The 17,886-nt window shown below is 32.1% G+C and overlaps 1 protein-coding gene across 2 annotated transcripts in view; it reads right to left on the reverse strand.

The window, feature by feature from the left end:
* Positions 1–856: 856 nt before the first annotated feature.
* Positions 857–17,886, reverse strand: part of LOC127710714 (tRNA (uracil-5-)-methyltransferase homolog A-like) — a 42,932-nt gene continuing 25,902 nt past the window's right edge. For both annotated transcript variants that reach the window (XM_052216650.1, XM_052216649.1), the window contains exons 13-22: positions 17,275–17,381; positions 13,043–13,189; positions 12,186–12,289; positions 10,732–10,780; positions 9,457–9,517; positions 8,166–8,287; positions 7,457–7,532; positions 6,418–6,534; positions 5,598–5,694; positions 857–2,273 (exon numbers count right to left, since the gene is read on the reverse strand). In XM_052216650.1, coding sequence (XP_052072610.1) covers positions 2,111–2,273; positions 5,598–5,694; positions 6,418–6,534; positions 7,457–7,532; positions 8,166–8,287; positions 9,457–9,517; positions 10,732–10,780; positions 12,186–12,289; positions 13,043–13,189; positions 17,275–17,381 — 1,043 coding nt within the window. In that variant the 3' untranslated portion in view covers positions 857–2,110. The remainder of the gene's footprint in view (positions 2,274–5,597; positions 5,695–6,417; positions 6,535–7,456; positions 7,533–8,165; positions 8,288–9,456; positions 9,518–10,731; positions 10,781–12,185; positions 12,290–13,042; positions 13,190–17,274; positions 17,382–17,886) is intronic.

The following is a 17,886-nucleotide window of genomic DNA, read 5'->3' on the forward strand; positions in this document are numbered from 1 at the left end:
CCACTATAGTTCATTATGTAGAAACCATGCACAGCACTATTTTAAAATATCTCTCTGTGAATATCTATACACAGATGTTTGATACCATAGGTCGTTATAATTAAATCTTGACCAGTTAACTTTCACTTGTTTATCAAAGGGTACAACTGTCAACTTTGCTCAAGTCAGTAAACCCTTGTAATGCATAAAATGTAGCTTTACATTAAATATACATGTTTGAAAAGGATCTATAGATTGTTTATTATCATATATCAGATAAGTGAATTAGCGATCTGTGAAAATTCTTTATTGCCATGTTTTAAATATCTTAGACACACCGCATGGAGGTGCTCTTAATTGCAGGAAGCTAATACAGATAATATAAATAGGTGTTCCGAATGAACAATAATTTAGCTTCCGAATATTCCTCCATAGACTATATTTCTAACTAATAAATATGCATGAACCCTCAGGGGTTCACGCAATTATGAAAAAGCGTAAATAGCTGACTATGCGGTATGGGTTTTGCTCATTGTTGAAGGCCGTACTGTGACCTATAGTTGTTAACTTCTTTTCATTTGGTCTTTTGTGGCGAGTTGTCTGATTGGCAATCATAACACATCTTCATATTTTTGTAACATTTTGAGCATTTCCACTATAAATAACAAAATAGATAGCATGCTGATATCATTCCTCTTTTGAAGGGAGTTTGTACTACTGGAAACTAGTTTTGAACATTCCCTGTTCCACTGGGTCTTTTCTTGGTTGTCTGTACTCATGTATGATTAAAAGGAGATGTGAGGTATACATGTATATCAATGAAAAAACAATCCAACAACACAAAAAAGCAAAAAAACATCTAAAAGATAACATATAATTCAATAGATTGATTGTTTATTATTGGTTGCTTAACGTCCTGTGACAAGTATTTCATGCATGTTCAGGATGATTCAACAAAAGACAAATGAAAATATCTTACCGAAATTCCCTTAATGACTAAAAATAATGAAATTATGAAAAAACCAACCACTGACAAGGTTTCTGACTTGGACAAAAAGATGAATTTATGGAAACTTTAAATTAGTTAAAAAAAATCTCAACTCTCCCCCTTTTATACTTATTGATTTTCAGGGGCCTAGATGGTCGAGTGGTCTAAGTAGTCCAACAACTGTATCACTAGCCTGTCAACACCCAGGTTGTGAGTTTGAATCCCTCACATGGCAGGTGTGTTCTACTCCAATCTTAATTGACTAGGGTTGTCAGTTTTCCTACCAAAGGTCTATGGTTCTCTCTGGGCATTCCGGTTTCCTCAATCAATAAAACCTGGTCGTCACAAAATAGCAAACAGTGCTGAAAGTGGCATTTAACACCAAGCGATTAATCAATCAATCAATCTTATTTTCATTTTCTAAGACTTTGTATGGTCCTCTGGATTTAGATTTTTGACTCCACTTGTGAGTTTTTGTTGATTAGTTGTAGTTTGCTTATTGTCCAGTGGCAAATATTTCAAGCATATATAGGACTAGAACAAATTAACAATAAATTCAATATGTAGATCCTGTATAAAGACTCAGGGTAGAAATTTTGCTTGCAACATGTCAGCTACAGACTCTCAAAGAGTTTTTGCAAGGGTTTTTTAATGAGCAGAGAATTCAACACTCTCCATTAGTGAGGTATCAGTTTAAACATCTCCATTTCAACTGAACGTAGCTGCATATTCATACCCCCTGCACTGCCAAACCAACGCTCCTCTTTGGTATGGTATTTCTCTCAGATGGGAGAAGTTCAGATGTTCAGATATTACCATTTTTCTATAATCCAGTCAACCTTTGAGTTATAGTACTGTGCATGCATTTATGTATTTTCTTGAATACCAATTTTCGTAGATTGAGGAAAAATTAAATTTTTGTGGAAATTTGATTTTATTGTTTTTCCACCAAAGTCTGAATTAATACCTAGTCTATTGAAATGTGCACTTTGTTGAATATTTAAATTTGTTGTCTACCTATACCCATGAAATCCATGAAAATAGGTATCACATGAATAATAAATTAATCCACAGTAGTTGGTTTGGTTTCTACTAAATTTTATACAAACAAATTTTAAAATGACATGTATTTAATTAAAATCTCTATGAACTGTCGTTTTGTTCTGGTTCCTGATTTACTGGAAGTTCACGTTCAAATAAAATCACCATCTCACAATGTTTAGTATAAGGAAACAGATCAACAGGAATAGCTTTCACTGGCTTGTACGGCATTCCTTTCGTCTTCTTGGATGGGTTTTTCATCAAACTGAAATCATATCAATCTCAATAACTGTCAACATATATGTAGGACTCAAATCTATGGTGGGTTCCAGACCTATGGCAGATTCCTAATCTATGGTAAATATGACGTCATGCCATTCCCAATCTATGGCTGATTTTTTAGAACCCTAATCTATGGCAGTGTTTTTTTATTTTCCTAACCTAAGGCAACTTTTTTTCAGTATCCTAATCTATTGCGGATTTCTAGATTTCAAATCAATGACAGATTTTCTGCAAAGGTCGGACCAGTCAGTATATATCTGACCAATGATCAATGATTTCGAGGTCGAAATGTCCAAAGGTAGCGAAAGAGCTGCTTTTAAGTAAAAACCAGTACATTGTAAAAGAAAAACAAAATATGACTATTACTAGGAAGCATATCCATAACCGTTTGTAAAATGAACACAGACTTTAGGGTTGAAATCATGTGCCCCGGAAGGATAAGTATTTTCTACTCTGTGCATGGTACCTGCATGCTTGACCCATTATTTAACCAACACAAAATGTAGTTTGAATTTTTAACAAATATCTATTTGACTTTGAGCGTTAGATAATTTAAATTTTGTTTGACTGATGACGATGTAAGTCCTGTCATGAACATTGACTCGCCTCCAACCCCTGACATTATAAAATAAAATCCTTATTTCTCCAACAGTACAGTTATTCGCATATTTATAGCGGGGAAAACATTAATATTATTAATATCTATAAGAAATCTATGACATATTTTTTTCTCTCCACTGAATCTCAAGAAAGATTATTTGCTACAACAGTCCAGGTAGTCACTGTTACATAGATGTCAAAATAATTTACGTTTTGTTACTTCTAATAGAAAATTTAAGAGATCATAGGGATACAAAACATTACATAAAACAGCAAAAAGCAAACCAAAATGCACAATAAAAGCTCGTACAATTAAGGGTGAGGGCAACACCAGCAACACGAGAAGAAGGCATCAAGGATAGAAACAACAACAATTCTGAATTAAGGTTGATTTAGATCCTTGCAAACTTACTTTTTGATCTTTTCCTTTTCCTTTTGTATAACAAAACCGTCGCTGTCAGCGGCAGCTTCAACGTTACATGACGTTATTTAATTGTGACGGAAAATTACGTACTATCCAAATCTGCCATAGATTTGGAGAAAACAAAAACCTGCCATAGATTTGTGATTTATTTGGCGTTTGTGACATCATTTTTACCATAGATTAGGAATTTGCCATAGATCTGGAACCCACCATAGATTTGAGTCCTACATATATACAACTGAAAACAATCTGATTAAAATACATATCCTGTTTCCATGACTTGCTTACTAGGATTGGACGATGTTCTTTAAGGAAACAGGGGCCTCGGTAGCTGATTGGTCTAAGTAGTCAAACTTCTGTATCACTAGCCAGTCAACACTGAGGTTGTGAGTTCGAATCCCGCACGGGGCAGGTGCACAACTCCAATTTTAATTGACTAGGATTGTCAGTTTTCCTACCGAAGGTTGATGTTCTCTCCGGCTTCCTCTATCAATAAAAACTTATCGCCACGAATAGCACAATAGTGTTGAAAGTGGCGTTTAACACCAATCAATCAATCAATTTAAGGAAACATATTAAGCACTTAATGAATAAAGGTAAAGCAAATGATATAAATTGTACAAAATAAAAGCATGATATTTATTGATCATATATATGTCAACACATCTTAAACAAGCATATGTGTCCATAGCACACCCTGCCCTGCTTCCGCTATAACATTTCATTGTTCAGTTATTTGTAAAATTGTGGTCAAAAGCCTTATTTGGCATACATTCTTAAAAGTTCACATTAATTTAATCAAATGTACTAAGTTTCAATTTGATGTGACAACAACATCATGGAAAACTATCTAAAACATAAATCTATTACGGGATGAACTAAAAGATGGACTAAAGGACAAACAGGCAGACAGATGTACAGAATGGAAAACATAATGCCCCCTTCTTTCTATTTTCTGCCATAAAAATGGTCAGAGCATTGATCAGAACAACCTGTACAAAACAGATTATTATTCGTATATCTAACACCTGTCACAAACATTAGTTTCACTCTTTGAAAAAGTTAACAGTTTGCACTAATTACTAATTACATTAATCTGTTACATACAAATTGGTATGAATTTTGATGTTCAATAAAATCAGAAATATATTTACCTGACAAAAGCATTTCTACTGAAGGTGTAAATCTTTGTTGTTTGAAGCTTAACAGTACACAAAATTGTTTTTGACACTTTGAATGGAGGGGGAGGGGGGGGGGGGGGGGTATTTAGTAAATGTATCCATAAAGTAATCAGTTATTCAGATGACATTAAAATGTTAAATGGAAATTGTTTTCAACCTGTTCAAAAAAATGATATACAATTATAATATGCATGCATGGTTTTATGTAAAATATTGCCAATTTTTATTCAGAAAATTTCAATTCACTTTTAAAACAGTTTGTTTACAATAATTTAATTTTATTAATTACAGGTAGATGCAAAATCTGAAATGATCATGAATTCAAATATTAAATAACTTTCTTCCATTTATAAATTTTGCAACAGGGAGAATGCCAATCTCTAGAAGTCTATCTGCTGTGTTCCTTATTCCATATCTGCAAATCACCCCTTTCCCCAAAAGGCAATATATCCTTTAAAGTATGTCAAAATCAACTACATTGGGAAAAATCGATCCCATTGCAAAATGATTTTAGCTATAAATTAGTGATCATTTTCAGTGTTCATACTAAAGAAAAAGAAAAAGTTTGTCAAACAAATATTTGACCAATTAAAAACTGTGAAAGGGAAATCTTCATTCAAACAAACAAATATTCGGCCAATGAAAAACTGTTAAACGGAGATCCTCATTCAAACACCTCTTAGAGGTATCCATCATGTATGTTATTCAATCAGCCTTCGTCAATAGACATTGATTAATTTGATAAAAAGTATCAGCAGAGGAGTGGGTAAACCCCAAAATATATGGTTATCTGTCAAATTTGCAATTTCTGAAATATCTTTGCTTGTACAATATTAATGTATTTTAGAGAAATTTGTGTCATAAGTTGAATTTCCATTGTTTAAGATGTTAATAACCAATCATGGTGCTCTGGTGAATACTTTTGAAAATATTACCCACAATGCAAGGATTCTAAATTAGAAAAATTAAAATTGGAAGGAGAACATACATGTGATAGAGTTGTCATGTCACAACTGGAGATTTGAAAATTTTCAGCTGGAATAGAAAAAACCATGGCTTTCTGAGGATATGGGACATCCTAAACAAATCATAAGATACTTACTCCACAAAGTTATTAGTAGCTGATTTTGGACTACATGACACATATATTAATCTGGTTAAAACTGGACATTTTCTGATTGCATGGATCACTTTAGGATCTACAATAAAAAAAAATAAACATTAATATATCTAAATTGAAAGAAAAAAAGCAAAAAAGCAAAAGCAATGGAAAGGCAGTTTCTATCTTACAAAAGAAGGAATACATTTTTTTGTGTCAGTATCCACCAGTTGGTGAATTTATTTTAACTTTGTTTAAATGGTTGTAGTTGTTGCCTTAAAATTTATACATTGTGTTTGTTTTTTGTTGTTTGTAATTTGCAAGCTGCATAAACTTCCTTTTATCGCTTATGGTAAAATTAATGAGTCTAGATTGAATACATGTCCTCAATTTTTCACACATTAAAATGTATCCCATTTTATCTTAAAAATTGCCATAATACTATCATGTGATATTCATTATTACTGAAATATTACATCTAACTACAAATCCAAAATTCAATTAACCAATCAATCGTTCAATCAATGAAACTTCCCTTGGTGTAACTTTTTATAACCTCCAGGAAAATCTTATGTTCAAGTTAAAAAATAAGTAGATGCAGTTGGAGCTTTGGTGTTGTGTACAATGTTGTGTGCATTAGTCCTTGGGCAATGTTTGGAAGATTTTCTTTGGAGCTTATGTCCTTGGAGGGTGACTGTTGTCCTAGAAACAATATATCCCCATATCTTACCATGATGTTAAATGTTCCTATTTCAGTGACTAAAAAACAATCATATAATAAAGGTATTCTTTGGACCTGAAGTTCAGGTATATTCTGACTTACGTATGCCTGCTCGTGGTGGATCCAATATGGCTACCACATCTTTTGTATGTAATGATTTCATGATACGTGTTATCAAATCTTCTGCTTTCCCACATTGATATCTACAATTGTATATACCTACAAACATAAATCATTATTTTATGTTTAAGATTTTTTTTTTAAACATTCTTGCGCCTTTAGTTTATAGCAGTGAATAAGGAAGAAAAAGCTCATTTTGAGATTATGTTTATCAAAAAGTTGGAATTTATGTCCACTGTTACAGCTCTTTTCATAATGCTAGCAAGACAAAGGTTTATTTGGCTTGCTTGCTTTGTTTGTATCAATGTTTTCTCAAGCATTGTAATAAAGATTGACATCTGCAAACAATATAAGTAGGTGGAGTTAAATCTGTGTGAAGGTAAACTTGATTATTTGATAATGCAATCAAATCTAAATATAATGTATACAAGTTTAAATCCACCTTTTTATGTTGTTTTCAGATGTCAATCTTAATTACAATGCTTGAGCAAACATTGATACAAACTAAGCAAGCAAGCCAAAAAACCTTTGCCTTGCTAGCATTATGAAAAGCGTTGTAAGGTTAGGTAAAATACTGATTCGACCTGTATTTATTTATAAATATATATATGCACATAACAAAAACGACATGGATTATTTCCCTTTGATCAAAACTTTGGCTTTGTGAAAAAAATGCAAATTTTAAATTACATTTGTCACAGTATCCAGCCATCTGAAAGATAACTATATTTAATATATAGTAACCAAATTAAAGAAAATATCTAATCAAGTATATTATATCTAAGCGTCTATTCAGAATATAAATATCTAGTAGATAACTTTAAATTAAACCATTGAAAAACAAACCATTTAGCAAGAAATGCATACATGCATTCATTAGCAACCATTTGAACCCAATTTTAAACCTAATTGACACCATATTGCTTGAGGTATGATGGATCCCTTTTTTCAGAATATGCAGATATGACCTATGGAAAAGTTTATGGACTCTTCCACGATATGTGCCATTTGAGATCCATACCATTTAATTTTGCATTCTGTTTAGCATCTTCAACAGCTTGTTCACATAACTCTATCCCAATAACTTGATCGACTTTCTACAATATATAAGTAAATAAGTATCTTACAATTCCTTCATCAAAAGCTAATATATAATTGCCCCCTTCTTTGCTTTAATGTACGGTAATTACTAAACTTTTCTAGAAAATTGATGACAAGTTTCCTATTAACCAATTCAGTTGACCATGTTTACCTAAGGATGACGGGCATCATACACAGTTCAACAGTTTAATATTTAAATGAGGACTGTTAGAATAAACATAAAAAATTGAAAAAATCATGCAACTGGCATTCTTGGTTAACAGTCAAATTTTAAAAGTATTTACAGACTGTTTTCAGAAACTATGGCCATACATTGATATTTTTCTAATCAATGATGTGTTCTCTGTTTAAACATTTAGGCAAAATATTGCATTTGCACTGTAAATTCAGGAAAGTTTGCAATATTTTTATTGCATCAATTTCTAAGGGTAAGTTTCTGAAAAAAAACTCTCATTTTAATATTTGATGGTATTATTTTTATGTAGCATTTTCTTAATTGACCTTACCGGTAATTGCAATAGTTAACTTAAAATTTCTGTCCATTGTCCAGCATTGCAATAATCAATACACACAAAACATTCTAAATTTACAGTTAAATGTTTTCATTATTGTTATAATGTTAATCTTACATTTGCCATTGAAATTCCAATAGTACCAGTCCCGCAGCAAATATCTAAAACGGTTGTGGTGGGTGAGGCCTTGCACCAATCAGCAACCTGACTATATAGAACCTCTGCCCCTAATGTATTAACTGAAATATAAAATTATATCAGTCGTATGGCACTGTAAACATTTATTTCCATACTGTGGAGATCTGTGGATTCATTACTACATGTATTCAGGGATAACCAATTTTCGTTGTTTTCATATAGTGAACCACAAATCCAAGTATTCAACAAAGAGGAAACACATTCTGTGAAAATATTGTTGTTCACGAGAATTATCATGAATTTTGTGGTTTCCTCCTACAAGAAAGTGAGAACCTTACAAAATCATATGTTCCGATGAGTTCACAAACCAAATATGTTTTCACAAACAGTATAAACTGAAAATCACTTAGAAAATTACATGTTAGGGTGACAGTTGAGTCTTCAGAATCATGTTGAAATCTGTCACATCCTTTATGAGGGTGGTAAAGGATTATTTTTGTGCAACGTGTTTTGCCATTTTTATTTCACGTGCAGCCGTGAAAAAGGTTCGTTATTCACAGTGTTTCGTGAAATCGGTAAAAAGATCAACGTGCAAGAAATTTTTAAATGTTCGTTCATCGTGAAATGGCAATTATATTTCACGTTCTTCCGTGCAGATACCCCCCTTTTACTCCCCTCTTTTATGTGTCTGTCCCAAGTCAGGAGCTTGTAATTCAGTGGTTGGTTTGCTTGGTTCCAGTGTACCTGTTTCATATTTGCTTTTTATCTTTGTTTTGTACAGATAAGGCTATTGGTTTTCTCATTAGAGTTGACACAAGCAAGTTTGAGATTTCGAGCAAGACAAGACTTGTAAGACATGATAACTGGGCAAAAAGTTGTGAGTCTGAAAAAATCAGTATATGCTATTACTCATAAATGTTGCATGCTTAACATCAAGTCATGATTTTTTTTTTAAAGTGTGTGGTTTCACTTGGTCTCCAGGGTTTGAACCTATTGTCAACATATATTTGATCCGCCTTATATACATTTCCCTTTTATCTTCTTTATAAATAATGCATTAATATCTGTTCTTGTTTGAAAAAATATTCTATACCCTTTATTCAGGAAAAAAAATGCTGTATTTTTGTTCTTATACAATACTATTACACAATATTTAATTTCTTCCACTTAGAACTTCAATTATGACAGAACTTCTATTTCATGACACCATAACCTTTTGTAACTGATACCAGCATGCTACACTAAGACCCCAAAGGTGGTTTAAACATACCTTGAAAGAAAGCATCTGGTGAAATTCTAAATTTTAAATCAAACAATTTCTCTTCAATGTACTACAATATAAAAATATAAAAAGTAAAATGGATAGATTCTATAATAGAAATAATTTTTGTTTTTTTAAATTTACTATAATTATTACATGTACTATGAAAATTGTTTGCAAAAGTACCTTATTGTAAACATGAATACTTTTGATGATTGTCTTTTTTTTTCTCTAGTTGATAATGAATACGTTCCAATAGTCGTAACCACAATCCTGTCCTCATTTTTACCCAAATGTGACCTACCAAATTAGACTGGTCATAGAGTTGTACATTCATGATTAACACAACAGGTGCCACATGTGGAACAGGATCTGATTACCCATTCAGAGCACATGAGATCACCTCTGGTTTTTGCTGGGGTTCATTTTGCTCAGTCTTAAGTATTCTATGTTATCTTTTGTATTCATTTGTTTTTGTTTTGATATTTTCCTTTTTTGCCATTACGTTATCAGATTATTTTTGAAGTGTTTTAACTCCCATTTGATATCTTTTTTTTCATGCATTTTTCCAGGATGCACACACCTAAAAACATTATGCCCCTAAGTGGGGCATAAAAAGTACTTGCACAATTAATAAACCTTTGTGAGCATGTTCACATACCCCACAACCTTACATTGTCCCTGGGCAAACAAAATCTCCCCAGATTCCTAAGTTCAAAGACTCATAACTTATACAAAAGTCAAATGAAAAATATGTCTTAAGGATATGCTACATAGTAAGTCCACATTATCTACTTAGTTTCATGAAATTCTGTTGTGTGTTTTCAGAAGATTAGTGCTGAAAATTTAAAACTGTTGCAGTGGTATATTTAGTTCAAAATTCTTAGTTCAAAGGGACATGACTCCTTGAAAAAAAATTTCATCATAATTTCCTGTCAACATACACATCTATATATTATGTCCTTATTATCTACAAAGTTTCATGAAATCCTGCTGTGTGGTTTCAGAGGAATTGCAATGACAGACTGCCCAACAGGTCAAACATTATACCCTAAACTAGACTCATCAAGTTAAACTACTGACCAATTAAGTAATTCAGTAGTACCTACAAAATGTGTGATGAAAATATTTATTGGACAAACAGATGGTCACATGAGCAGACGGATGTATGGGCTAACAAGGGGAATGCAACATAAAGCCCCACTCCTAGATTGGGGTATTAGGTCAAGGACACTCAAGGTAGATAACTCTTTGTTAAAGATTATGTCCATATCAGATGTATACCTTACTACCAATAACATGCTCATACTCAGCTTCTTGGGAACCAGTTTGCCTGCAAAAATAAACAGAAAATAAGTATAAAAAACATATACATAATTTGAAAAAAAATCATAACATTTGCTTTGTATCCAAATTGGAAAAAAAGGAATCTAAAAAAACTAAAACTAATTAAAAATTAACAAGTATAAACTGTATAATTTTTTTTTCATAGAGGAGAGTGTAGTATATATATATATATAAATGCCTAAAAAGTGTACACAACAACACCAATAACAAAAAAAGGAACTATAAATGTAATTATTTATAAATATTTCGGATAACAGATATCCTTCATCAGTAAATATGATTGTGATGTTGAATGAATCATATATCAGTCTACTTAGATTAAACTATAACAATCTTGAAATTTATACAATAAAAAAGTCAAACCGAACATCAGGTAAGACGCTTGCACAATTCTAAATATGTGTTAAACACGACATAGGTTATATGATTAATTTCAACAGAGAGTTCAAATATATGCTTTAAATAAAAATAATAATGTGCGATATGAACTAGCACAATTCTAAAGCTTTAACGGTGACAACAGTTATGATGTTACAAGAACGATTGCGTCAATAAGAAGTCCAAATAAACAGCACTGAACAATCTAAATTTGTAAATATTTCAAATTTGACAACGGTAGAGTAGTTACAACAGAGTCTGCGAATTTAAACACCGCAAACAAACGGCCGTTAAAATATAATAATAAATTTTGACTAATTGCTTAATTTTTTGAGGGATGTAAAAGTACCAAGCCACGTTCAACTAGTTAACCTTAGTCAAAATTTATTATTATAATTTTTTAGTGTTAAAAATGAAAACAACAACAAGAATGTGTCTATAGTACAGGGATGCCCCACTGGCACTATCATTATCTTTGTTCAGTGGACCGTGAAATTGGGGTCAAAACTCATATTTGGCATTAAAATTAGAAAGATCATATCATAGTGAACATGTTTACTAAGTTTCAAAATGATTGGACTTCAACTTCATCAAAAACTACCTTGACCAAAAACTTTCACATAAAACTTTAACCTGAAGAAGGAAAAACAGAGATGAACGGACGCACAGAACGAATAACATAATGCCCCTAGGTGGAGCATAAAAATACAGAACTTCAAGGTAAATTCAAAACGGAAAATCATCCACAAATGGCAAAATCAAAAGCTCAAACACATCAAACAAATGGAAAACAACTGTTATATTCCTGACTCAGAATAAACGTTCCTTATGTAGAAAATGGTGCATTTAACCTGGATTTATAGCTAGCTAAACCTCTCAAGTAAAATTGGGATGCAATCAATGCACATTTAATGGTGTCTCAATTTTTACAATAATTGTACACTCTACATTACTATAACTACTGCCATAGTGTTTCTATTGATGAAAGTAAGGGAGGAATGTAGAAAACTTACACACTACTGTATGTTCTCCAGTAAATACTGCTAACATTACAGTTATTGCCATCTCCAGATGTGAAAAATTCCTGTAGCTGTTTCTTCTCTTCTTCAATGGAAGTCTAAAGAGGATTCAAAAGTAACATGTATTAACAACCTCATGCGATATAAGTATTTAGCATTATACAGGAAGTAAAATATCAAAGGAAGTGAAAACCTGTCAGACTGTATGGCATAACCAGATGAAACTTGGAACCATGTACCAACTATGACTTGTAGTTACTGTCATATACAAAAAAATGACAAACAAAGGTTTAATGATAACCAATAAAACCTTCCTTTCCAGCATGTGTATAAAAAATATCACGTTATAATTCCACGAAAAGAATACTGAAAGATTCTAATATTTGTTTTAAAACACATGTTTTCTAAAATTGAATGTTGACTTGGCAGTGGTTAAGATCATAACAGGGACAGAAAAACTAAAATCAGGATATTTTTGTCCAGTATCATCGTGTTTGATTCTTTCTATCAGCTTTATTTCTTCAAGTAAATGCTTGAAATAATCATAAGATACATGGTATATAAATTATTTTAAATCATATTGTTCATCATTTTGAAAGCTTTCTGAGGTTCAATTAAATTTCACACCTGCGCAGACTTGTACTTATGTAGACAACAGGGTTCTTTCAATTATTTAGCTTTTTATCCATTTAAATATTATTATACAATCAGTTTAAATACTATTTTGATTAAATTATTTATCTATTGATTAAATTATTGAGATGCAAACCAGTAAAATATGAGAAACAAGTTTAAAAAGATCAATTGATGTCCACAGGGAAGCACAACAAAGGAGTGTTATCAATACTTACCTTGGTCAGCTGTTGTGGATGGAAGTCTACTGTTAACATCAGATCACCAAGGAGACATGAACGAATTGTCAACAACCTCCAATAACCTTGATGGTTTTCAGGGTCATAAGATGAAAGTGATCTGCTTCTTATATAATCTTGAAAACACTGAAAAATTTGAATAAAGTTGTAGAAAATATTATTTTTACCATATTCACATTTCAAATTTTCCAATTTGAAATTCTTTATGGCCACAGCTACTTCATGTATTTTGAAATCTTATTGGGAACAAATCCTTTCACCATTTCTGGTTTTTGTTGATTTACACAGCATAAAAATAAACATTTCCAAAGTTATTGAGATTGTTGCTGTCAGTGTGAAAGTGTAATATTGACCTAAAAAGTGAATTAGTAAAATACAGAATCTAAAAAAAAATCAAACTTTTCCTAAAGTTGCTTTTTTTTTTTTTTTTTTTTTTGGTTCTTGAGGACTAGCTTCTATTCAAGTTTCATAACAATCCATGAAGGTTTACAAATTTGGCATGTCAAAAAAATTTAATCCCAGACTGTATGTAAGTGTTAACTGTAAACAAGAGGCTCTCAAGAGCCTGAATCGCTCAACTGTAATAACCAAAAACTGCAAAATTTCCTTAAAATTACCAATTTAGTGGCAGCAACCCAACAATGGGTTATTAGATTCATCTGAAAACTTCATGGCTGATAGAACTTCACCTTATGAACACTTTTACCCCATGTCAGATTTGCTCTAAATGCTTTGGTTTTTGAGATGTAAGCCAAATACTGCATTTTACCCCTATGTTCTATTTTTAGCCATGGCGGCCATGTTTTTTAACGAAACTGAAAAAAAGACACAAACTTTACTCTAGATACCCTAAGAATAATTCAGCCCAAGTTTGGTAGGAATTGGTTCAGTAGTTTCAGAGGAAAAGATGTTTAAAATAGTTTACACCAGACAGACAACAACAGATGACGGCGGATGCCAAGTGATGGCAAAAGCTCACAGTTCCTTCAGAACGGTGAGCTAAAAACTAAGTTCATCTTTCAGATAAATACTGAAAATGAAAACATATTTTAAAATGTTTACTTCAAACATTGTCTCTTAATCATAAAAAACTGCTGCCAAAGTTTCATAAAATTCTATGAAACTTGACACGATATTATTTTACAATTTGCGGACAACAAATTTATTAGTAAGAACATATTAAAACTTTAAACCATCTGTTGAATAGTTCTCAAGTTATTGCATGGAAACAAATAAACAGTAGAACTGGCTGTCTATATGAATGAAAGCTATTGCTTTGATAAATTTGGAGCAGCTAATAGATATACTATAATATAACTTTATTGCAAAACATGAAACCCGGGCGGGTTAAAATGCAAACATAGTACATTGTATACACAAGTGACAAGAAACATAATACATGATAAATGTTTTAAACAAGTCAAGTTGATATTAATAATATATATATATATATATATATAATAATTGACCAATGTGGACCTTATTTTCGCAATTCCATAGATTGCTTTATATAGTCTACAACACTAGACAAAATATCTTTATTGGGATCTAGAATAGTTTTAAGTTTAGAGTTTGAGTCCAGCTGGTTAAAATTAGGATAATGGGTTTAAATTGCATTTATAAGGGAATGTCTTACATTACTATTAATTTGGCAATGAAGGAAAAAGTGTTCCTCATCATCTCAAATTTTACAAACTTTGCACAGTCTGTGTTCTCTTTGAATTTTTTTATAACGTCTTAATTCAATTTCCAAATTATGATCACTTACACAAAATTTTTGTTAAAAGTTGACGACTATTAAAATTGTTTAGATTGTGCAAGTAGTCCTCCAATTTAATTTCATTTTTAATTTACTATAAAGATAAAGTTTTGAACTGTTATCAATTTTTGAAAGTTTTTCAAGAGTGATGTTATTATACTTTTCCTTCACAATATGTTTAAAAGTTTTTTTGAGGGAATTTTTTATAAGTTTAAAAGGTTTATCAAAATCAACATATTCTTCTTCATCAATATTTAATTCTTTAAGAATATGCTTGGCAAAAGTATACCAAGTATATATTCCATCTTCAGACATACACTTATTTACTGCAAAAGCCAGTCGACTGGAAAATCACATGAGTTCACATTCTCTACATGATACTGTTCAGTCAGCTTACCGTGCATGTCATTCCACGGAAACTGCTCTCTTACGTGTTCATCACGATATTGCCTATGCACTAGATAATAACTGTTGTGCCGTTTTGCTCATGCTCGATCTATCGGCCGCCTTTGATACCATCGACCATCAAATTCTTTTTGATCGTTTGGAATATTCCTTTGGCGTTACCGGAGATGCTTTGCTATGGTTACAATCGTATCTTATGAACAGGACTCAACGTGTTGCTATAGGATCAGTACAATCTGACGATATAAAACTCGATTTTGGTGTACCGCAGGGCTCGGTTTTAGGGCCGAAACTGTATTGTATTTTTGCAAAACCAGTAGGTGAAATTTGTAGGCGCCACGGAATGTCATACCATTCATACGCAGACGATACTCAGGTTTATCAAATCATAAGACCGCAAGGAGACTGGTGCGATCTGTCCAAACGCCTAGAAAAATGTTTGTCTGATATTGGTGATTGGATGAGTGTCAACATGCTGAAACTTAATGAAGACAAAACAGAATTAATCATTTTTGCACCAAAGCATCAATTGAAGCATCTTTCCGATTTCCGTCTGACATTTGATGGAACTGTGTTAAGCGACGTTTCTTGTGTGAAAAATCTGGGCATGTACTTTGATAAAACCATCAACATGGAACATCAAGCCAGTGCGATCACTAAGGCTTGTTTTTACCAAATTCGGAATATTGGTCGAATTCGATCTTTAATTTCAGTAGAATCCTGTAAAACACTAGTATGCTCCCTAGTTACATCAAGGCTGGACTATGGCAATGCATTGTTGTACAGTACTAACACCAACATTATCAGTAAGTTACAGCGGGTCCAAAATACAGCAGCACGTTTGATTACACGAAAAAAGAAATTTGACTCAATTACGCCTGTTCTAATATCGTTACACTGGCTACCCATACATTACCGTTGCCAATATAAACTTCTTTTATATGTGTACAAAGCCAAGAATGGCAAGGCTCCTAGCTACCTTCAAGATTTAATTACGCCTTACAAACCCAGTAGATCTCTCAGGTCGGAAAATTGTATGCTCTTACATCCTCCGAATGACGTCCGAACGAAAAGCTACGGTGAGAGGCGTTTTGACAAGGCTGCACCTACACTCTGGAACAGTTTGCCATCGTCCTTGCGGAGTGTAAATTCTTTGGATGTTTTTAAAAAGCAACTCAAGACTCACTTATTTCGAACTGCTTTCAAGGATTTCTTGTAGATTTTATATACTTTTAATTGACTGCATTAGTTTTAGACTGTTTTTGTATATTTTAGGGTACATGCATTTTTCATTTTTAGTATTTTATTAATTTTTATATGCTTGTTTGATTCTTGTAAGTTGGTGCTTTGTAATTTATGTTTTATGTATTTTTGTATTTTATTTATTTTCAAATGTGAAGCGCTTAGAGTAATTGTTGCTATTATATAATGCGCTGTATAAATATTGTATTTATTATTATTATAAAGCTTATTTAACAAGAGGGTTTATTTCATGGCAGTTTATTCTACAAAAATATAATAAAACTTGAGTTTTGATAAAGGAGTCAAGCGGAAATCGTCCTAACTCAGACTTTGCAGCTATATTACATGAGGTTTTTTTAATTCCAAGAACAGTTTTACAAAATTTATAAAAGATGTGGTATGATCGAGTGCCAATGAGACAACTCTCCATCCAAGTCACAATCTATAAAAGTAAACCATTATAGGTCAAAGTATGGTCTTCAACACGGAGCCTTGGCTCACACTGAACAGCAAGCTATAAAGGGCTCCAAATATTACTAGTGAAAAACCATTCAAACGGGAAAACCAACGGTCAAATCTATATAAAAAACAAGAAACACTTATGAACCACATTAACAAACGACAACTACTGAACATCAGATTCCTGACTTAGGACAGGTGCAAACAATTGCAGCAAGTTTAAATGTTTTAATGGTACCAAACCTTCACCCTTATCTGAAACAATAGTGTAAGCTAAGCTACTGTCATACAATCCCAAATCAAAAACCAAACTTCTGTTCTTAAAATGGTTTAAAGATTGTAATACCTTAACAACTTTCTTCATATTGTCTGGTATAATTAGTAAATCATAAGGTTCTCCTACTGAATTAGTACCATCTTTGTACATACCAAACCTAAATCCAACTGTTTTTTCTGTAATATAGTATAAATGTATATTTAAGTAACTGATTTAAATAATACTGTCAACAACAAAAATTAACTAGCCCACAAGACTGAATAAATTTACAGCTGTAATGAAAATGATGGTTTATGACATTTGCTTTCATTTCACATCAAATTCTGATGTGAAATGATTGCCATTGATAGATTTGACAAATAAACTAGAGGTTCTAAAGAGCCTGTGTTGCTCACCTTGGTTTATGTACATATTCAACAAAGGACACTCTCCCACATTGTAGACGAGTATATAATTTATGACAAAGATATCTGTTTTGATGATCTTGTATTGCTGATCATTTAGTCTGTTTAGGTTCTCTTTATCTTCTTTAGTTTTTGCTCAAAACACAAAAGAGGGTAAAAAAATTCTCATTTAAGGGCAATCACTCCTATATATATATAACTATACATATTAAAGTGTCTATCTATTTATTATAATTTTTAACATATAAGGCAAAATGCAAAAAAATGGTAAAAATCA

Source organism: Mytilus californianus, unplaced genomic scaffold, assembly GCF_021869535.1.
Source record: "Mytilus californianus isolate M0D057914Y unplaced genomic scaffold, xbMytCali1.0.p SCAF_8, whole genome shotgun sequence".
NCBI classification, from domain to species: Eukaryota; Metazoa; Mollusca; class Bivalvia; order Mytilida; family Mytilidae; genus Mytilus; species Mytilus californianus.